A 23,725-nucleotide genomic window follows, 5' to 3' on the forward strand; every position below is an offset into this window, starting at 1 on the left:
ATAAACAGTTACTGTTGTACGGCTCGTTGAGAGCCTACTAAAATGAGCTACGTACAAATAGAGGTCCTGACCTGGGCTACAGAGAAGCAGCACTGGACTGTTGCTCAGTGGTCCAAAGTACTTTTTTCGGATGAAAGCAAATTCTGCATGTCAATCGGAAATCAAGGTGCCAGAGTCTGGAGGAAGACTGGGGAGAAGGAAATGCCAGAAGTCCAGTGTCAAGTACCCACAGTCAGTGATGGTCTGGGGTGCCGTGTCAGCTGCTGGTGTTGGTCCACTGTGTTTTATCAAGGGCAGGGTCAATGCAGCTAGCTATCAGGAGATTTTGGAGCACTTCATGCTTCCATCTGCTGAAAAGCTTTATGGAGATGAAGATTTCATTTTTCAGCACAACCTGGCACCTGCTCACAGTGCCAAAACCACTGATAAATGGTTTACTGACCATGGTATTACTGTGCTCAATTGGCCTGCCAACTCTCCTGACCTGAACCCCATAGAGAATCTGTGGGATATTGTGAAGAGAACGTTGAGAGACTCAAGACCCAACACTCTGGATGAGCTAAAGGCCGCTATCGAAGCATCCTGGGCCTCCATAAGACCTCAGCAGTGCCACAGGCTGATTGCCTCCATGCCACGCCGCATTGAAGCAGTCATTTCTGCCAAAGGATTCCCGACCAAGTATTGAGTGCATAACTGTACATGATTATTTGAAGGATGACGTTTTTTGTATTAAAAACACTTTTCTTTTATTGGTCGGATGAAATATGCTAATTTTGTGAGATAGGAATTTTGGGTTTTCATGAGCTGTATGCCAAAATCATCCGTATTAAGACAATAAAAGACCTGAAATATTTCAGCTAGTGTGCAATGAATCTAAAATATTTGAATGTTAAATTTTCATCATGACATTATGGAAAATAATGAACTTTATCGCAATATGCTAATATTTTGAGAAGGACTTGTAAGTAAAAAAAATTAAATCTTGACGTCACAGATGTTTTTCAGCGATGTCCATACCGTCCTGTCCACAACTGGTGGGGAGTTGGCCATAAATGCCGTCTATGGGGTCAAACACTCAAAAATAGCAAAAAAGGCTTTATCTAAGTACAAAATAATAGATATACTGCACTTTTATCAGCAATGTAATAACTATTCTTTTTCAACTTTAAGGAAACACAATCAAATTTATTGGATATCTTTGTTTTAAAATTTTGTATTTAAACCATGACACCGTGAAACCAATATATTTACACTCAAGGTTATCCCACCATTGTGGCATCTCTGATTTTACCTACTGTACTGTTCACTGATCATATTTATCAGATTCTTTTCACTAGTTTTAATCTTTATCTTCTTTGTAACATTGTCAGGATAAAGTTGTTCATAATGCATGTAATGTGTTTCAATGATGTCTGCAGATGTTAAAGAAGAGGCTTCTGAAGAACAGAGTCCTGATATGGACCAGCAGGAGCTGGAGCTCCTCCACACAAGGGAAGAAAGTGAAAGAATCTGGGCCAGCCAGGATGGAGAGCAACTGAATGTGAAAAAGGAGACTGATGATACCAGGTTTCGATTAACTGTTCTTCATATGAAGAGTGAAGAGGATGAAGAGAAACCTCTGCTCTCTCAGCTTCATCAACAGCAAACAGAAGACAGAGATCTTCCAAGAAGCATCTCAACTGACCAGATAAAAGCAGAAATTAAAGAAGAGGACTGTGGGACAGCAGAATCCAGCAGGAACCCAGATCTAAATACTGATGGAGGCACTTTCGACTATTCAAAGACTAAAGACTGTGAAGATGATGAAGAGGATGATGATGTGAAGCATCATGAATCTGAGCTTAAACACTTGTCAGACTCTGAAACTGAAGACGGTGAGGATGATTGGAAGGAGAGCAGGGCTCCAGGGTCAGGCAAAAACACTGTCAACAAATCTTTGAGCTGCTCTGAGTGTGGGGCAAAATTTGCTAACAGCTGCTCTCTTCAGAGTCACATGACATGTCATCCAAGATTAACGTCTTCAGATTGTTCTGGTAATGAGACATGTTTCAGAGAAAAGAAAAATATAGATTCACTGACAAAGGTCCGGACAGGTAGTAAAACGTTAAACTATAAACGAGATCTAAAAATACACACAAAAGTCCACACAAGGGGGAAACCCTTTGGTTGTGATGCATGTGGAAAAAGATTTGCCTTCAAGTCACATTTAAACATACACATGAGAATCCACACAGGAGACAAACGCTTTGCTTGTGATGCATGTGGAAAAAGATTTGCCTACAAGTCAAATTTAAGCATACACATGAGAATCCACACAGGAGACAAACGCTTTGCTTGTGATGCATGTGGAAAACGATTTTCCCAGAAGTCAAATTTTAACAGACACATGAATATCCATACAGAATACAAACCTTTTAGTTGTGATGCATGTGGAAAAAGATTTGCCTTAAAGTCATATTTAGGCATACACATGAGAACACACACAGGAGACAAATCCTTTGCTTGTGATGTATGTGGAAAAAGATTTGCCTACAAGTCACGATTAAATGCACACCTGATAACCCACACGGGAGACAAACCTTTTAGTTGTGCTGCATGTGGTAAAATATTTGCCTTAAAGTCATATTTAAACCAACACATGAGAATCCACACAGGAGACAAACGCTTTGCTTGTGATGAATGTGGAAAGAGATTTTCCCAGAAGTCAAATTTGGACATGCACATGAGAATCCACACAGGAGACAAACGCTTTGCTTGTGATGCATGTGGAAAAAGATTTTCCCAGAAGTCAAATTTTAACAGACACATGAAAATCCATACAGAATACAAACCTTTTAGTTGTGATGCATGTGGAAAAAGATTTGCCTTAAAGTCAAATTTAGGCATACACATGAGAACACACACAGGAGACAAATCCTTTGTTTGTGATGTATGTGGAAAAAGATTTGCCTACAAGTCACGATTAAATGCACACCTGATAACCCACACAGGAGACAAACCTTTTAGTTGTGATGTATGTGGTAAAATATTTGCCTTAAAGTCAAATTTAAACCAACACATGAGAATCCACACAGGAGACAAACGCTTTGCTTGTGTTGCATGTGGAAAAAGATTTTCCCAGAAGTCAAATTTGGGCATGCACATGAGAATCCACACAGGAGACAAACACTTTGCTTGTGATGCATGTGGAAAAAGATTTTCCCAGAAGTCAAATTTAAACAGACACATGAGAATCCACACAGGAGACAAACCCTGTGGTTAAGATGTTTGCAATACCTTTTTTAGCTTCAAGTCACAATTGAACAAACAGAAGAATCCAAACTGGAGGGAAACCTTTTGGATGTGATGAATGTGGTAAAAACTTTACCTTTAAGTCAAATCTAAACCAAGACAATAGAATTTACAGAAAAGATAAACCCTTTGCTAGTTATGATTGCCAGGGCCACCATTGAGCCAAGGGTTTTAACAGATTTTAATGAGAGTTTTTAATCGCACATAGCTTGGTTTTATGGATTACAGATTTTTTAACAGGTAGAGGCCAGCAGGTCAGAGTGGGTTCAACACTCTCTGACAAAACAATTACCAGCACGGGCTCTCCTCAGGGATGTGTTTTATCTTCATTGTTATTCATCTTGGACACAAACTCCTGCAGGAGCACTGTCCCTAATAGACATTTAATTAAATATGCTGACGACACGGCCCTGGTACGCCTTTTTAAACGACAAGGACGTGGAGCCTGGACCAGTTCTGGACTGCAAAAAATCTAAGTTACTATCGGCTTCAGGAAGTTTCAGTCATTCTCCCCAACCATCATCAATGGAGATCAGATTGCGACTGTCTCATGCTACAAGTACCTGAGCATGGTTCTGGACTGCCATCTAAAGTGGGATTCATAGGCTGATCTTATTGGCACTAAGGCTCAGCAGAGAATATAATTTTAAAAGAAAGTGAGGTCCTTTAGAGTCAATAACTCAATACTTTTAATGTTCTATTTTGGTTTTATTGAGAGTATTTTAACCTTTTGTAACAAATGTTTTCTCAATGCTACAGAGGCTCAGAAGAAATCCTTGAAGTATAGTGACCACAGTCAGCAAACAGTTAGGGACCACTCTGCCGAGCATGGAAAAAAATATATATGGTCAGTTATGATGAAGGCAAACAAGATTAAAGAAGACAATGTATACCATCAAAGATCCTCATTTGTGCTGCTACCCTTCAGATCGAAAGTACTGCATTCCTTTATTCTCAAGAAATAGGACATTTTCTTTCATTACCACAAGCAATTAAATCATTAAACAGTAAAAAAGTATAATAAATTACTTTAAACTTCTTTACCATTGATGACATGTTAATGTCATGATCTTGTGTGTATGTATGTTCTTTATGTAAATGCGTGTTGGTTGGGGTCAGTGGTTGCAGCTTAAAAACACTCCAATCTGTGCAGTCAAAGCAGGCCTATAACCTCTGCTTTGACTCCTCTGTCCACTTCCTTGTAGTCCTTACCACAGGCTTACAAAGTCTTCATTCATGTTGGTTTGAATGAGCTGAAGCAGTCAGTGTTCAGAGTCCTGAAGCTGCTCAGGGCAGTAGGGATCCTTTAAAACTGTGTAGCAGTGGGTTACTGGTTCTGGTGGGGCACATGATATGCTCTTTTGTGATCCATGGAACAGATGGTTTAACCCAGCTACCCCAAGCTGCTACTGAGAGCATTTAACGTTCTTCGTCTTTGCCACACAACGTAACGCCCTTTGAATGTCCTTGACATCTGTTCATCAGAACAGTCCATGTAAGAGGCAGTGTCTGGGCAAAGAAAATTAATGTAGGATAAAACAACCTAAATATTGTTTAGGGAAACCTTGTGGGATTTGCAACTGCGTCGTATGGCGTATTGCGTCACGGTGGATTGTTTGGTGTGTGAAGGCTCTCTTGATTGATCTGATTTCTCTTTACTGTGATATCTCTGACCTATTCTAATACATAAGCACATTAAAAACATTTTCTGTTGCTGCATTTAACGTTTGGGGACCCTCCGTGTTTTACATGGTTTTTCTCGTAATGGGAAGGGGTCGCTAGCTCAGTGTTAGCTTTAGCTCCACCATGGCTACCCGTTATGCTGTTTCTCCTCTCTCCTGCTCTGTCTGTCAAATGTTCAGTTATCCTCTGACTTCTTTAGTGATAATGGTACGTGTAATAAATGTAGCAGTTTTTGTAGCTTTGGTGTCGAAATTGGAGGCCGGGCTCCACGCTGTTGAAAAACCAGCAAAGAGCCGAGGCCCCTTAGCCAGCATGGAGCCACCAAGAGTAGCACCCCATAGCAGTCCATCAGCAGAGCCCACGCAGCCAGGACCTCAAGCCAGCTGGATAACGATACGTAGAAAGCATAGTCCTAGATCCCAGCCCACAGGTCACCACCAACCCGTTTGCGTTCTAACAGATTTTTCCCACTCAGCAACACACCCGCTGAGAAGCCGACTCTGATAATTGGCACCTTTATATTCAGAAACGTGCCACTAGAGACACCAGCAACCATAGTCAAATGTTTGCCAAAGGCCAGAATGGGCGACATCAAATCCTACCTGAAACTGCTGGCTAAGGATAAGCGTAAATACAGTAAGATTGATATTCACGCTGGCGGTACTGACACCCGGTTACGCCAATCGGAAGTCACCAAGGTTAGTTTGCCAAAACAATGTCGGACAATGTAATTTTCTCTGGTCCCCTTCCTGATCTGACCAGTGACAACATGTTTAGCCGTATTCAACTGCTGGCTGTCTTGGTGGTGTCCAGAAAACGATGTGGGCTACATTGATAATTGGCGAACATTTTGGGGAAAACCTGGTCTGATCTGGAGAGACGGCATCCATCCCACTTTGGATGGAGCAGCTCTTCTTTCTAGGAATCTGGCCGAATTTATTAGTTCTCCAAAACTCCCACCCATTACCCTATTAAGACAGTGTCTTACCCAGGTCCAAAACTGAATAGATTAAAAAATAATCAAAATGGAGGAAATCATGAAAATCTCATAAAAATAAACACATCTCAGACTGAGAAGAAAAATAAAACGATTAAATGTGGCTTATTGAACATGAGATCTCTCTCTTCAAAGACTTTGCTAGTTAATGACTTGATTTGTGACAGCTTAATTTATTTTGTCACAGAAACCTGGCTGCAGCAAGAAGATTATGTTACTATAAATGAGTCAACTCCTAACTTTTTCAATTTTCACATACCTCGAAATACTGGGCGAGGAGGAGTTGCAACCATCTTTCAGTCCGATTTATTGATTAGTCCCATACCAATCAATAGCTACAATTCTTTTGAATATTTAATCCTTAGTTTTCCTCATCCAAATAGCAAAGCACTAAAACCACTTCTGTTTGTTGTTTTGTACCATCCACCAGGCCCTTACTCTCAATTTTTAGATCAGTTTTCAAACCTTTAATCTGATTTAGTGTTAAGTACAGATAAGGTTATTATAGTGGGGGATTTTAACGTTCATGTTGACATTGAAAGTGATAGCTTAAATATAGCCTTTAATGCTATCTTAGACTCAATTGGCTTTGCTCAAAACATTAACAAACCTACCCACCTTTGTCTTTATTCTCTGGACCTTGTGCTGACATATGGCATTGAGTGTGAAGACATAACAATATTTTCTCATAATCCTGTCCTCTCTGACCATTTTTTAATAACCTTTGAGTTTAATTTTACAAAGTACTCCACACCTGAAAGAAATTTTCATTATAGTAGATCATTATCAGACTGTATCTACCTTTAAAGAATCTGTTCCACTTTTAATTTCCTCATTATCACAGAAAAACACAGTGGAGGGCAATAATTTTGTTTCACAAATTGTTTCACAAATTGATTCTCTTGTTCATTGTATTTCTTCCTCATTGCGTGGTGCATTAGACAATGCAGCCCCCTCAAAAAAGAAGGTAATCATTTATAGGAGGCTGGCTCCCTGGTTTAACTCAGAGCTGCGTACATTAAAGCACAATGTTAGAAAATTGGAGAGAAAATGGCGCTCTACACACCTAGAGGATTCCTACTTAATCTGGAAAAATGGTCTACTGTTATATAAAAAGACACTTCGCCAAGCTAGAACAGCTTATTTCTCATCATTAATAAAAGAGAACAAGAATAATCCTAGGGTTCTGTTTAGTACAGTTGCTAAACTTACACGGAGTCATAGCTTTGTTGAGCCATCCATTCCCTTAGCTCTCAGTAGTCATGACTTTTTGGGATTCTTTTTATATAAAACTGATTCTATTAAAAATAAAATCATTGGGATACTCCCAAAGACGATAAATTCATCCTCAGTAAGAGAGACAACATTGGAAGTAAGTGTACAACCTGATCTGTGTTTGGACTGTTTGGATCCTGTGGAGCTTCCTGAGTTATCAAAAATATTAGCTTCATTTAAACCTTCAGCTTGTATGTTAGACCCAATCCCAACCAAATTACTTAAGGAAGTGTTTCCTTTGATTGCCGGCCCCATTTTAGATATGATTAATCTATCCCGAGTAAATGGATATGTACCACAGGCTTTTAAGGTAGCTGTAATTAAACTTTTACTTAAGAAACCTTCGCTTGATAAAGATGACATAATAAATTGCAGACCTATATCCAATCATCCGTTCTCATCTAAAATTCTTGAGAAAATAGTTCCTAATCAAGTGTATAAGCATTTATACATCAATGATCTATTTGAAGAGTTTCAGTCAGGTTTCAGAGCTGGAAGGCTGGAACATGCTGTAGGGATCAGGGGAACAGCGCTAGGCTGGTTTAAATCTTATCTGTCTGACAGATTCCAGTTTGTTCATTTAAATGATGAATCATCTTCAAACTCCAGGGTTAATTGTGGAGTACCACAGGGTTCAGTATTTGGACCAATTCAATTCACTATATATATGCTTCCAATGGGTGAAATTATCAAGCAGCATAGAATAAATTTTCATTGTTACGCTGATGATATTCAGCTTGACTTATCCATAAATCATGATAAGCCTGGCCAGTTAAATGGACTACAAGCATATCTTGAAGACGTCAAAACTTGGATGACTTTAACTTTTCGGCTTCTAAATCCAGACAAGATAGAAGTTGTCGTCTTTGGACCGGAATCTTTGAAAAGGAAACTGTTTAGTCAATCACTTAATCTGGATGGCATTAAATTGACTAAAGTAAAAAAAACCTTGGTGTTATTTTTGACCAGGACATGTCATTTAAATCCCATATTAAACAGGTTTCTAGGATTTCCGTCTTTCACCTCCGAAACATTGCCAAAATTAGAAATATCCTATCCAGGAGTGACGCTGAAAAACTAGTCCATGCATTTGTTACTTCAAGGCTGGACTATTGTAATACTTTACTACCATGATGTCCACAAAATGCAGTTAAAAGCCTTCAGCAGATCCAAAATACTGCAGCAAGAGTTCTGATGAAAATTAGAAAGAGAGATCATATTTCTCCTACTTTAGTTCCCTTCATTGGCTCCCTGTTAAATCCAGAATAGAATATAAAATTCTCCTCCTCAAATATAAAGCCCTTAAGGATCTAGCTCCATCATACATCTGAGATCTGATTGGTCCATATGTTCCTAACAGAGCACTTTGTTCTCAGACTGCAGGTTTACTGGTGGTTCCTAGAGTCTCTAGAAGTAGAATGGGAGGCAGATCCTTTAGTTATCAGGCTCCTCTCCTGTGGAAGCAGCTCCCAGCTTTAGTCCGTGAGGCAGACACCCTGCCTACTTTTAAGGCTAGGCTTAAAACTTTCCTTTTTGATAAAGCTTATAGTTAGAGTGGCTTAGGTTATTCTGAGTTATCTCTGTAGTTATGCTGCTCTAGGCTTAGGCTGCTGGAGGACATAATGAGCAATTTCACTCTCTCTGCTACATTCTCATACTACTCTCCAATTGTGCATTATTTGCTGTTTCTCTTCCTAGAAGCTGCACCTGACCTGACTCTGTGTCTACCTGTGACACCTTCCTGGAGGAGGGCATCGTCCAAGCTTCTGCTGCCAACAAATGCTCACCCACTACTGATGATACACTTGGCCCTGTCTTTTAGCGTTTAACCCTATTTTTCTCTTAGACATACCTACTGGCTGAGCTATTACTGTGACTAACTGTATGTGTTCTGTTTTATACTCTGAACTTGACAACTGGCTCAGAGTTCACCTGTCTTTCTTTCCTAGATGAAGCCACTAAAGGAGCTACATCCATTAACATTTACTTTTCCTTCCCATAGAAAGTTCTCCTGGATCAGTGCTTCTGTGTTCTTTTTTGGTTTCTGCTCTGTTCTCTCAAACCCCCAGTTGGTCGTGGCAGATGGCCGCTTACACTGAGCCTGGTTCTGCTGGAGGTTTTTTTCCTGTTAAAAGGGAGTTTTTCCTCTCCACTGTCGCTACATGCATGATTATTATGACGGATTCCTGCAAAGTCAATACAAGCGAGTGTCCACTGTTGCTACATGCTCATCCATGAGGAGTGAATGCTGCAAGTCACTGACTTGTGGATTGGCGCTATATAAATAAAATTTAATTGATAATATTGTTATTGGTAAGGCCTCTTATTTGTTCTGTGTTGTTTTAAAGTTGAAACAAACTTAATTTCATTTAGATGTTTTAAACAGTGATGGTCCAGTAATGGGAGTTTGCTCCATTTTATCTGTGTTTTTCTTTAATCTTTTTGAACTAACCTGTTACAAATGTGTTCCAATTTTGCTTAAAACATGCTTAAGGTGGTCTATTCTAGCAGCTAACAGGCTAATTTTTAAAATGTATTTTATTTATTTGGAGTTATTTCGATGTATTGGTTACATAGCCCATAGACTGCTGGAGATAGGCACCAGCTCCCCCGCGACCCACTATGGAATAAGCGGTAGAAAATGACTGACTGACTGACTGGTTACAGAGTATTAAAAACAGGGACAAAAAAAAACCCAGAATCAACTTTGAAAACACTCCAAAGGGGGTATATAGGCAGAAGCCATAAGCTTATAATGCCCACCCCCCAAAACCAATTTACATTGGAATAGAAAAGAAGATGGCTACCTTTATCATACATACAAAATTCTAATAGCCTTGCTTATAGACACGGTATACAGCTTTGTTTACAACAGAGCTTGTTTCATTTGCTCCATAATAGTTAGATAATGCGTCGTCAGCGCTTGTATACACATTAATATTTGTATTAATGGCATTTAAAGTATGGGTAATATGTATACGATTGTTGAATGAGCTATTTTCTTTGTGTTAGCAGCTGACGACCTAGATGTGAACTACCATATCTCTCCATCTGTCCATTGTCCGTGCAATCGCTGGCATCTTTAAATAAAGTTTTGCGCCGCCATTTTAAGCAGTAAAATCTCTGACCATTTGCTGAGGAATAATTACATAATATTGAAAATCAATTGCCCTTAAAGGTTATAGATTTCTAATTTGGGAAATCTTTAAAAAACATTTTATTAAAATAATGTTTTACTTACCTTATGATTCGCATTGTGACTGGTTGTTTATACACATATTAATTGTTGTCCCTAACTACTTTCAAAACTAATTTGACCTAATTTCCAGATTCCTCAAAATAAATCTTGGTTCTTAAACATAAATATCAACACTGAACTGTGACATCATTCCACCAATTTTATTGGTACCCTTTTGCCTTTTTATTTCTATATAGTTTCATTAGTTTCTATATTCCTTCATTTTGCTTGGTAGTTTTAGTTGAATGTTCTAGTCTAGTATTTTGTTAATTGAAATATTTTAACTTGGAGCTTAATTGTTTTTGCTAATAAATTCTTACATTTTGAAGAGAAGTTGTTGTGAATTGATTCCATATGTGTGCAGAGTTTGCTGTTCAGTAATGCCAGTTCTCGAATCACTCTTTCATCTGTTGTTCTAAAACCACCACCATATTTTGCTGGTATTCACATGACGATACTTGAAAGACTGAATGGTTATTTAATTAAATATTAAATAACTTCGGCATATTATTGCACAACAGCATTTATGTTAACCATGCAGTCATATGAATTTGAAACCTTCGGAAGCTCACATTCTGTTAACTTTAGCTGTAATAACGTTCATTTCACCATTGTCTGTTTACAGCCATCTCTGATGAAACATGGAGTAAATCCTTCATTCAATGAAATATTTTATCCTTGTACACCATTTCATTTCTGTTGCTGCTCTGTGTTGGATATCTTTCAGACTTGTTTTATGAATATCTGTGAAAGTCCCAAGCTTCTTCAGTTAAGATTATAATACAGTTTTAAAGTGAAAGTTTATGGTTGAAAATGTGGGTTTTAATCCAACCAGGAGCTGTCTTTTTTCTTCTTTTGCCTCAGAAGCAACAAAACACTGAACACTACTTTGACAAACCTCTTTAAAACTGCTAAAGTTGCAGCTCTACATGGAGTTTGCATTAAGTCTAAAAAGGTCACAAATGACAGATGTGGCACAATTATTGGTTATGGTTTATAGAGCTCTCTTTACCCTACCTGCTTCATTAATGACAAACCTCTGTCAAGAAACTGCGTTGGAGTGTTATTTAGTTTGTTTGTTTTTCATGATTCCAGATTTGTTTCTTCAAAATTGAGTGAACCATAATATATTCCCTGTGCTTGTTCTAAAAATGTAACTGTTACTGGCTACCACAAATATTTTTCGTGATTTCTTTTAGTATTTCTTAAAGCCAGAAAGTTGCCATTTGAAATGCCTTTAGTTTTTTGTCATGTCTGTGATCTGGGTTTTTTTCTACAAAATTCAACAAATGAAGGAACATCCTCAGAGACTGGTGATTCCATCATTTTTGCCAGGGGTTGTGTTTGTGTTTATTTCGTGCAACAGTGATTTATAGACAAACATAAGTATTTTAAAGTCTATTCTCTGAGCTACAGGGAGCCAATGTAAGGATTTAAAAACCGGGGTGATGTGCTCCACTTTCGTAGTTCTAGTGAGGACCAGGGCAGCAGCGTTCTGGATCAACTGCAGCTGTCTGATCGACTTTTTTGGCAGACTTGTGAAGACACCGTTGCAGTAATCAATTCTACTAAAGATGAACCCATGATTTAGATTTTCAAGGTCCTGCTGAGATATTAGTCCTTTAATCCTGGAGATGTTCTTCAGGTGATAGAAGGCCAACCTTGTTACTGTCTTTATGTGTCTCTGAAGGTTCCGGTCTACGTCCATCACTACACCCAGATTTCGAGCCTGACTGGTGGTTTCTAGCTGTATTAACTGAAGCTGATCCAAAAATTATTGCTTCAGTTTTGTTTTGATTCTGCAGAAGAAACTTTTGGCACATCCAAGCGTTGATTTCTTATAAGCATTTACCAAGCGCTTGAATGGGTTCATAGTCACCTGGTGACATTTTAACGTATAGCTGTGTGTCGTCTGCATAGTTATGATAACTTACATTGTTGTTTATTAAAATCTTAGTTAGGGGGAGCATGTCGATATTGAATAGGAGGGGCCCTAAGATGGACCCTTGGGGAATGCCACATGTGATTTTTGTGGTCTCTGGTGTAAAGTTACCTACTGACACAAAAAAGTCCCTGTCCTTCAAGTAGGATTTAAACCAGTTGGAGACAACATCTGTACTGGAGTTGATGTGGATGTGCCGACTGTCTCTCTGATCTTTTGGGTTTTTTCCAGTAAAGAAGTTAACAAATTCATTGCAGGCCCTGGTAGAGTGGAGTTCAGATGCTACAATTACAGGAGGGTTTGTTAACCTGTCGACCGTGGCAAATAATGCACAAGCATTGTCAATGTTTTTGCTGATGATCTCAAAAAAGAAAGTTTCCCTTGCATTTTTCAGTTGTAGGTTATAGCTGTAGAGTCTCTCTTTATAGATGTTATATTGAACCTGGAGTCCAGTCTTTTAGCTTTTCGACACTCACTTTTTTCACTTCTGACTGGTGGAGCACTTCTCCACTGAGACATTTTCTTCCCAGAAATGACTTTCCCTTTTAATTGGAGCAATTGAATCAATGATGTCCTAGATTTTAGAATGAAAGTTGTCTACCAGCTCATCTACAGCGTTACAGGGCAAAGTGGAGGTAGAAGAGTAAATCTGGTTAAAGGTTTCAGCAGCACTGTCCTTAAAGATGCGTTTTCTTATGTCTCTTTGGCAAACTGACTCATTGGAGATGATGCTTTCAAAAATAATAGAAAAGTGGTCAGATAGGGCAACATCAGTTACAGACACCTTGGAAATGTTTAGACCCTTAGTGATGATCAAGTCCAAAATATGTCCGTGTTAGTGCGTTTGCTGTTTAACATGTTGAGTCAAACCAACATTTCTAAGAGTGTCACATAGATCTATTGCACTTCTGTCTTCAGGATTGTCCATGTGAATGTTGAAGTCTCCCACAATAATTAAACAGTCATAATCAACACATATCACAGATAAAAGGTCATCAACATCACTGAAACAGTTTGTTCTGGACTTAGGAAGCCTGTAAATATTCAAGAACATGGTTCGGACCGGGCTCTTTACCTGGAGAGCCAAACATTCAAAACAGTCAAATTTGCCCAGAAATACCTTTTTACACTTTAGTGAATCTTTAAACAAAGTGGCCCCCCCTCCAACTTTTCTCAGTCTGTATCCTGTTAGGGATAGAGTGTGAACATTCTTTTACCTAAATGTGGGTTTCTTTTCTTCTCCTTTTCATAGATTTTTAGATTTCTCAGAAGGATTACCACTGTAACCAAAATATTACTAGTTTTCAAAAGATTTTAACAAAGCTGTTTTTACACCAGTGACTCAGCTTCCTTAGTCAGAATTAAGTGATTGCTTAGTTAGATTTCAATGGATGCAAATGAAGCAGAGAACAGGTAAGTCCTGAGTGATAATATGAATATTGTTAAGTTGTATATTATGCTTACAGGGAGAGATGACTGAATCGCCAGGCGGAAAGAGAGATGTGGAGTCTGGGAGCACTGCACCGGAGATGTCTTGAGGAGGTGAGTTTATCCAGGGTTGGTCTTCAGATATTTGAAGGTGGTTCTCAGAGAGTCTGGTCTAGCACAATCCGTGGTGTGTAAGATGGAGGTGTGGAGCACAGGGTGGAAATATTTGCACGAGAGTACATTGGAGGGTGAACAGGGTTCGCTTTGACTGGGGCCGGTTGATCGAGGAGCCAGGAAGCCGCCAGTTTGAAGTTTGTCCAGAGAAGGTAACTGGAGGCTTGAGTCTTGATCCAGAAGGTCTTTATCCAGAAGCCAGGAAACACTCTTAATCCAGAAGTCAGGAATTGAACTGGAAACTGGCTTGAAAGCAACCTAAGAAGGAGGACACACGAAGATTAGTTGAAGTATTTGAAAAACACGAAGCATCGACACTCTGGCGAGAGTCTTTTACCAATGTTGGCTAACACTCAGGTGATGAGGTGCTAGCAGCTTCCTGCTTAAATACTCCCAGTAGCAATCAGTAGATGTGGAACACCTGTCACCTCTGCACCCATGAGCTTCAGCGCCATCTATGGACTAAGTAAAGTAAATAGCAAGTAAAATACAGAAACTCCCAGAGCCCGACGCTCTTATACTTTTGGCTTTGTTTTTTCTGTCACGTATAAGCACAGAGATTTTACAACTATCTCCTATCAGGAGCCCAGGTTTTTTCTGGACATGCTCATTTCTGATAGAATTACCACTGGGGCCCAGACTGTATCACAAAGAAGTGATTTGAATGTTCTGATTAGGAGGAGATAAATTAGGAGGTGGTGAGGCTCTGCGGCTTTTGGAAGATGTTGGTTTAGTAGCAGGGCCTCGGCCACGGGGGGTGTTGAATGGAGATGTCAGAGCCATTTGGGTCCTGATCCTAAAAGCTTCTTTTATATTATCAGAATCCAGTAAAGCAAAGACCGGGCTCAGTGGGGAGATGGGAAAATTCTGTGCGGTCTGGGTTGGGGTCTGGGGAGAGGGGGGTTTAACGGGGTTCACTTCTCCTATGGAATTTGGCAGGGAGACCTTTTGTGATGACCTCTCTCTCTCAGCCAACTGCCTGGTTGTCTCTGCTGGAGCTGTTGGAGGCAGCATTATCATTGTTGTTGATATTCCATGTTCTCTCTCTCATCAATGGCTCCACAGTGTATGATGAGGTTTTCGAGGACTGGGCGCTCTTCTGTGATTGCCAGAATATTCTCTGAGATATCGGATACCACGTTACTGGTACCAATCACCATTTCTGTTTTTTTCTTTTTGCAGAAGTTTTAATCCCATCCACAGCAGTGTTGCCCACTATTAGGGTTCTTTGTCCGGCGGGGCTCTCTTTCTCTGGCAGCTAAGGAGAAGACTGTTTAGAATGAAGATTGTTATCGGACCTTTCATTGTTCTCAGAAGATGGATCATTTTCCTTGTTTTCATTCTGTAGTGGGGCAAATCTGTTTTGGAGAGGAATTCCTTTATTTCCTGCTGTCTCACTCCTATCAGTTGTTGTGACAGCAGCTCGCTGTCAAAGTCTCCTTTTTCCAGTGAAAACGGGGGCATTTCTCTGTAATTCTGGCTATTCTGAATGATTTAATTGCTGAGATCTTGCAATGAGTTGTCTACCTTGATTTTTTACCTTGATTTTTTACCTTGATTACCGGCTGAGTCGTTGAGCTGGCTGTCACTATTTGGGATCACAGGCAGAGTTAAATAATCACTGTACCCCATATTCACCTCCACATTCACTTCCAGTCGATGGATATTCATCTCCAAAACAGCCAATTTCTGTAAAAGTTTGTCAAATTCCTCTGTGATGAGGGAAGGCATCTTGTGCTGATTGGCTGGTGTCAACTTTACCTTCTTTCGGGTTTGATTATAAAAATATAAAAATTATTTAGAAAAAACAAAAAATAATCCTTGGGAGTCACTGGTAAGAAGTAGTTTTAGTCCAATATTTCCTTCATTTTGGCTAAGAGATAAAAAGTTAAGAGGTAAAGAATACAAGCAAGCAGGGAGCTTGGGAGAAAGGCGTCTGAGCAGGCAGACATGCGGAAGCGGGAAAAAAAGCTATAAAATCAAGGTTGAATTGAATTAAACTCAAGATCATTACATTGTATATGAATGAATGTGTTAAGGAAATTGGACTTTGCCTGGCTGTGGTTGGGTGGGTGTGACGGTGCACCATGTCTTGTACCTGCACTGGGGTGGCTGGCGGTTGTGCTTGGCCTGGAGTGGTTGGCCCGGTTATCCAGCTGGCGCATTTTTCTCCCTCATGGACTGGCGGGCTGGGGCTGCTGGCATTGGCTGGATGATTGGGCGGCCTTGCCTCACCCTCCTTGGTGAAGGGTCGGGGGTTCCGTTGTGAGCACGGTGCTTGGGGGTGTCTGCTCTGTTGCGTCTGTGGTCAGAGGCTGGGGTGGTGTTGTACGGGGCCCATGCCTTGCCATCACGATGCACTCTGTGGTGGGGGGCAAGATGTGGCGGAGGTGCTTGGAGTGGGGCCGTGTGTAGAGCTTGCGCTGGAGCTTTTCCGGGATGGAGCTCATCTGTGGGGGTGTGTCCCTGTGGGGAGGGGATTCATGGCTAAGGGTTCGGGGGCATGTGTTTGTTATATGTGTCCCGGTTGAGGGTGGTTCTGTGGGGAGATTCATGTTGGGGTTCATGGGCGGTGGGGGCTCTGGTTGGCGGGCTCGTTTGGACCAGAGTCACTTGAGTTTAGGCGGTGCCGACACTAGTCTGGGTTGGTGCTGGGGCAGTCTGTCTGTCTCCACCCCGGAGGGAAGGGGACCACCTTGACCTGGGCGTATAGAGTATGTATGGGGAGTGTAAGTGAGTGTACGACGTCCATTGTTGCGTGTGTTTACGTTGGGTGAGTGGGTATGAGTGTTTTGATGTGTACACATGAGGGTGGGAATGTGTGATTGTGACTGTGTGCCTGTTGTTTTTTGTCAGGTTGGGCCTTGGGTTGCTCCGTCTCCCTCCCGCTCCCTCAACTCTAATGAATCGGCGGTGGATAGGCTCGATGCTTGGAGAAGGGATATCCAAGACTATATAGACGAAGGGGATTAGAACCAGGCTTGTTTGAAAGCACAAAAACAACAATAAATACACATTTTAAACTTCTGCTACATGAATGGCTCATGAGAACGTATGTAACACCTGTCAGGCTCCATTATATGTCCAACGATATTCCAGATATTTGCACTAAATGCTTAACTGAAAAAGGAGCTCTTCTTCACTGTCCATGGGAATGTCCTAAAATACAGGAATTCTGGAAGGATGTTATCAAGTGTCTGTCTGAACTGTTTATTGTAAAAATCCCTTTCAAAGTTCTACTTTGTGTACTTGGAATCTACCCAATAGAATTCAAACAATCAGAGAAGCGGACAAATTTAATAGACTATGGACTTCTTCAAGCTAGGAGAGCTATTGCACTATGCTGGAAGAGCATGGATCCCCCCTCTCTGAGACTGGAAGAAGAGAATTGCAGGATCTCTTGGCCTGGATAGATTAACTTACCTTGCAAAGGGCAAATAGCGGAACTTTATACATCTCTGGAAACCATATATTAGCAATGTAGAGATGTTTCTTTTGTTTAAGAGAAAAACTAATAAACATATATGAAAAAAAGATATGTCCACCCTGTCATTTTTCCTTGGCTTAACAATATGTGTTGAATAATGGAATACGTTTTTTTTAATAATGACTAAATAAATGCAAAATATAAGTTCCTCTTTAAAATATCTAATAGCTGCACCTTCTTTTATATATAAAATTTGGCTGAATATATTTAATCTTTCACCTAAAAGTATTTGACTCCAGTTTTCTCATAAAGAAATCACAGGATTTTTCTAACCTATGAAAACAGTTCATTTCATAAAACCTGGAGATGACAGGGTGAAAAATGAAATGACTGGGTGAACACTGGCCTGATAGGGTACCATTGATAGGTGAACTAAAGAAAGGTGAGTGTTTTTTTTATTTCAAACATAACATATTATTGATTAGAAAAACATATTTGATCAGTTAACACATAACAAAGTCAAGGTCTTGATGTGGTTGGCTAGGCTCCCTTACATAAATAACTGTTGGCCAACAGACTGTCTTGTATTCCAGTGAGGATCAGGTTGGATCATTATTGAAATTAATCTCTTCATGATTGAATTATCTTCATATGAATCTAGTTTATTCTGATTTCTTTTCTAATTGGAAATTAATTTGACAGGTTTGAGTGGAAAGTTCTTTGAGATAAGACTAGTTGTGAATTGGTGCTGTATAAATAAATTGAACTGAATATGCAACACTCTAAAACGGTGTTTAGGTTTGAGTGTGTTTGAGTCTGTATGGTTGTTTGTCTACCAGGTGCTTCTCCATGCCTCCAAGGTCCATCAACGCACACCTACAGACCCCATCGTTGTGTTGTCTTCTATGTTGGTGAAGAGTGTACTTTTATCATCATGTAAAGCACTTTTAATTGTCTTGTTGCTCAAATTTGCCATACGAATAAACTTGACTTGTCTTGCATTGACCCTAACCTTGTTCACCCCCGACCAGCCCTTTATTATTAATCAGTAAACTAATCAGCATCTGACTGCATCTCATGCCACTGTTGATGCTGCTGCAGCATTAGGTTGATTTTCTTATTGAGGAGCAGTTTTCCCGTCCACTTTGAACATGACATCCTCTAGTGCCACTGTCCATGGTGCTGCAGTGTCAGTTTTACTTACTTTATAATCAGCAGCTTCCAGTCTACAAGGAATCTGACCTCTGGCCGTGCCGATCTTCATAGTTCTGCAGCATCAGTTTGACTTATTTATGAATGATGAGTTTCTCAGTCCACTGTGACCTCTTTGTGTAACAGTATCCATGGTACTACATCATCACTTTTACTTTTTCACTAATCAAAATGTTTGAATGTAGCTTATTTTTTTATGCTCATCACTATTTTGATTTGCTTGTTATTGTTTACTCATCATGCTGGTCGTTTTCCAACGTCATCTATTTCATATTAATGTGGACACTGTTGTCTGCATTTTACTGTAATCTCCTTCTTGTATAAAGAGGTTTGATTTGATAAAACGACCAAAACAAAATGGAGAAAAAAGATGGAGAAAACCAAACTGAATTGAGGAGCATATCCTGCTGTTGAAACAGCTGATGGAGGAGAAGAGAGGAGTGTTGAAAGGATGGTTCTGGGATCACGGTGGGAACAAACAGGCATTCCCAGCAGATCAATGCGTCCTTTCAGCACCAGCCTGGAATGTGAGCAGCTCTGGTCCCTGCTGCATTTAGAAGCTGGAGAGGAGATAGCAGCACACCAGAGACCTTTCTCCACAGACGGGGAGCGTTGTAGGCTGAGGCTGCTGACATCATCATGAACATTACAGTAGATACTGATTCACCTCATTTACTGATCTTACTTCTATGTAGTCCTGAGATTATAGTTTTTTTATCTTGTCTAGAGTTTGTATTTCTGTATATATATATATATATATATATATATATATATACATAATTTGAATTTTTCACATCTTTGTCAAATTTATATTTTTTAAAGCATTTTAGTCTGTAAATATTTAAATAACTCTGCAGTATATTGTCATTATGTTCATTGTAGGAGAATATCTCTCCTTTCTCATGGTCTTTCCTCCATCTTCCCTGCTTAAGACACTCTTATGCTCACTAAAAGTCCTCCTCGCTACTCTTAACAGTTGTTCCTTTCAGGAGCTCTTTTAAGGCCTAAGGTGCTTCGTGATTCACTTCTTTCTTACCGAGGGAACATTGGTTTTTTCTTAGAATGATGTCACTACAAGCTACTTGAATACGGGCCCTGATTGATAAGCAAGTAAACTCAAGGTCCATAACCATGGACAGAGACAAATAAATGTGCAGTTCACAGTGGACTAGCAATTGAAACTGATGCTTAAGCACCGTGGACAGCGGCACAAATAGACATGTCAGAATCAGCTTTACTGACAAATTTGTGACACAAACAAGGAATGTGACTCCAGTACATTTTGCTTTCTGTAAAGATTTTTATTTTTGTCAATAGAATTAAAAAAAAAATCTTTTTTTTAAATGTACAAATAAACACAACTGACTTTACAAGAGAAGATAATGTGGGATCTGTGCAAGTATGCACGGTGTCGTTCTTTAACTCTGACTGTCAAGTGTTCATCAACGAAACAGCCTGGCGGAAGAAACTCGTTTTACCAGCCAGCGCTCTGTAGCGCCACCTGAAGGAAGAAGTCTAAACAGTTTGTGTGCAGGGTGTGTTGGGTCTGCAGAGATTTTAGCTGCCTTTTCTCTTGACCCTACACCTGTATAAGTCCTGGATGGAGGGAAAGTTAGTCCTGATGATTCTCTCTGCAGACCTGATTGTTCGTTGCAGTCTGGATCTGCCCTGTTTGGTGGATCAACAACACTGAGATGGACAAAGACAGGACAGACTGAATATTGTCAGTGTAGAAAATGACCAGCTGCTCCTCTGGAAGGTTGGACTTCTTGAGTTGCCTCAGGAAGTACAGTCTCTGCTGGGCCTTCTTCTGAACATTGTCTATGTGTGAGGACCATCTCAGGTTTGCAAACTTCAGGAGTTTCACAGATGGGTGCAATAAAGCAAAGTATAATATGTATAGAAATGACCAGCAGACTCTAGCTAGTGATTGGCAGCGTAACATTATGCAGAAACTAAAGTAAGACATTAGCAACAGCAACTACAGGAACACTGAAGGAAAAATGTGTATTCTTTCATTTTTAAGAAGATCAATTTGAAGTTAAAATGACAATGATCAGTTTTCACTGCTGCATATAATTATAACCTTCTTTCCTTTCATTGCATTGGGTGAGATGTAATACTGACACAAACTGATAGGCGCTAAATCTGACAGATTCTGAGCCTCATACGTCAACAAATGATCATTAACTCTCTGAATTACGGGAACAAGACGGACCGACCCGCAGGGATAAGGACAACTCAATGCAGAGAGGGACTACGGCTTCATCTCCAGTGAGGGGGTCTAAAGTCTGAACCACAGATTCCACTCCCCACCTTTTTAGAACTAATCATTGAAGTTTTATTACAAGTCATCCATTGTGTAAAACATGTTTGCACTGAACGATTGTTGCTCTTCCTCTGGGATGCTGTGTGTACCTTAGTGTGTGCAGTGAGTTGAACAGAAGGGAGAGCTTATGAGAGCAAATCTTTAATAAATTCCCAAAAGAGAGACATTTTTTTGTATCTGTTCTTGTGTAAACTAACATCCAGAGACTTTTAAACCCAACAAACACTTTCTGTCATAAATAAACATTATTATAAGTCTCCCAGTCTGTCCAATACATGCGATTTACTAAATGCAAAGAAACAGAACAGTTGAGCAGATGGTCCCAAGGGTGCAGTGGAGCCACCTACAGGCCAGGGAGGAAATGGAAGGGCTGATGACTTAGAATGCACATAGTAATTAGGTTAGATATGACAAACTACATCAAACACATATTTAAAATTCAATTTCAAAATGATGAAATCCATCTTGAGGTTTAATCTCCATTTAAACTAAGAAAGTGGAGCACACCACCCCAGTTCTAAAGTCCTTGCACTGGCTCCCTTTATCTCTATGAATAGAGTTTAAAACACTTTTGTTAGTTTATAACTCACTGAATGGCTTAGCGCCAACATACATTAAAGATATATTGCTGTTGTATCAACCTTCCAGACCACTCAGGTCTAATGGTTCAAGCCTACTCTACATCCCCAGAACCAGAACCAAACATGCAGCATTCAGTTCTTATGCCCCACTAATCTTGAACAAACTTCCTGAAACCTGCAGAGATGCTGAATCCCTGAGTTCTTTTAAATCAAGGTTAAAAACCAACTTGAGTTGCTTTTGATTGTTCTATTCAAACTATTAACTGAAACATAATTAATCTTAGCCTGTAGTCCAACTTTTCTTACCTTTATCATGTTACTGCAATGTATCTTTTTCACCATGTAAAGAATTTAAAATTTTCTTGTTACTGAAATGTGCTGAACAAATAAACTTGCCTTGCCTATACAGAAAATGGACTTAATGATTTTATAAGTTGGTTCTTGAGAAGATCTTGAAGGTTAGTGTCTTGGGTCCAATGATTGCTGAATCCATTGAGCTGCTCAGGGATCATTTTACGTTTGACCTGAGACTTTCTAACCTACAGTCTGGACTGTCCAGGGCAGCAGATGCCAGCTTCCACCCTGAGTTCTGCATTTCATTGTTTCTCAGGTCCATCTCTCTCAGACTGGACGTCTGGAGGCTGAGAACTGAAGCCAGAACTTCACAGCTTTCTTCTGAGAGATTACAGTATCTGAGTCTGATGAAACAAATTACAGGTCAATATGAGACCAAGTATAGTATATCATATAATATACTATATATAGTATATAGTATCCATGTTTAGGTTCAGGTTACATTGAATCCTCTGTAACTGTTAAATGCTGCATGTGGCTGGTTATCTTCACTTGGCGGACACTGCCTAGTCTGGTTTGCCTTCTGAAACCAACCTACATTGTTACCTGAGGAAAAGTAGATCAGCTAAAACCTGTACTAAAGTACGAGTAGCATTACTTCAATATACTTTCTAAAGCAGAAGTAAAAAGTAGTCATCCAAAAAATTATTCAAGTACTTAGTAACAGTTTAATCATTAATTTGTACAAAATTATGTAATCAGACAGACAGAAATATAAAGTTATGTGAAAATTCTGGTATTTTAAAGAAAAAAATGAAAGAGTAAAAATAAATAAAATTACATAATAAATCCAGGCAGAAGAAACGCACATTTCCACATCATATTTTATTCCCAATGTAAAACTGCTGAAACCTAAAGCAGGTCATGTATTTATTTTAGAACAGTACAAAAAACTTCCAGGGAGAATATCTACTGTTTGATGTATATTTATTGTATCTCCAAATGGCCCAGCAGGTTCAGCAGATAGAGAATAACATCAGAAAAATGAAGTTTGTGAAGTCCCTTTTTACCACAAACTGTAGGTGTGTCTGTCTGGAGCATTGTAGGTTAAAACATGTGACGTAAGTAGAGGTGAGGAGATTAGCCAGAAACCTAATGCCTGGTTCACACAGCAAGAAAACGATGCTGATATTTGACCCAATCTTTCCCTTCCAACAATCTTATGGATGTTTCGAATATTGTAAGGGATTCTAAACATAATCTTGTGAGACATTCTTGCTATGTGTGGTGTCTTAAGAGTGATCTAATCAGTTTGGAAGGACGTTGTGACCGCTCCGACCTCAGTTGGCGGTCAGACACCTCGGAGCTCCATCCTGTCCTTGGTCTCCAAAAGTGATCACACTCTATCTAAAGACTCTTAAATGAACGACTCTCAAACAGTTTATAACTTTTAGCCCCTTTAATCTAAATTTAGGCAGAGGAATGATTACAGAGATCAGCGCTGAGGCTCCCGTCTCGGACTGTCAACATCTGTTAAAGGATGACGAAGAGCCCCGATAGAAGGTCACATGTAGTTTTATATCTGGCACTCCAATGCAATGGCTGTGCCCTCCCTCAGTGATTATCAGTAGACTATGTGTCACCATTGTGGTGTCTATCTGGTAGGTTATGTAGTGGCTTTCTAATCAACCCAGTTATACCGGCTGCTCTAATATCAAACTCAGTGCCCCAGCTTCAGGTCATTTATGACAACCCTTGGGCTATTTATCCTTGTACTGTGTGTCGATGAGCATTTTTATCCTATTTTAACAAAAGGGAAACATTAGAACTTATGCTTTATATCACTGTGGTATA

The 23,725-nt window shown here is 39.7% G+C and overlaps 2 protein-coding genes across 3 annotated transcripts in view; both read left to right on the top strand.

Moving 5' to 3' along the window:
• Positions 1 to 23,725, top strand: part of LOC124861420 (zinc finger protein 260-like) — a 680,754-nt gene that overhangs the window by 393,785 nt on the left and 263,244 nt on the right. The window lies entirely within an intron of this gene.
• The window catches only part of LOC124861149 (golgin subfamily A member 6-like protein 7), an 85,772-nt gene that overhangs the window by 29,105 nt on the left and 32,942 nt on the right, over positions 1 to 23,725 (top strand). The window contains exons 4-5 of the mRNA XM_047354671.1: positions 1,419 to 1,874; positions 13,893 to 13,968. Coding sequence (XP_047210627.1) covers positions 1,419 to 1,874; positions 13,893 to 13,906 — 470 coding nt within the window. The 3' untranslated portion in view covers positions 13,907 to 13,968. The remainder of the gene's footprint in view (positions 1 to 1,418; positions 1,875 to 13,892; positions 13,969 to 23,725) is intronic.

This window comes from Girardinichthys multiradiatus, chromosome 24 (genome assembly GCF_021462225.1).
Source record: "Girardinichthys multiradiatus isolate DD_20200921_A chromosome 24, DD_fGirMul_XY1, whole genome shotgun sequence".
Classification (NCBI taxonomy): domain Eukaryota; kingdom Metazoa; phylum Chordata; class Actinopteri; order Cyprinodontiformes; family Goodeidae; genus Girardinichthys; species Girardinichthys multiradiatus.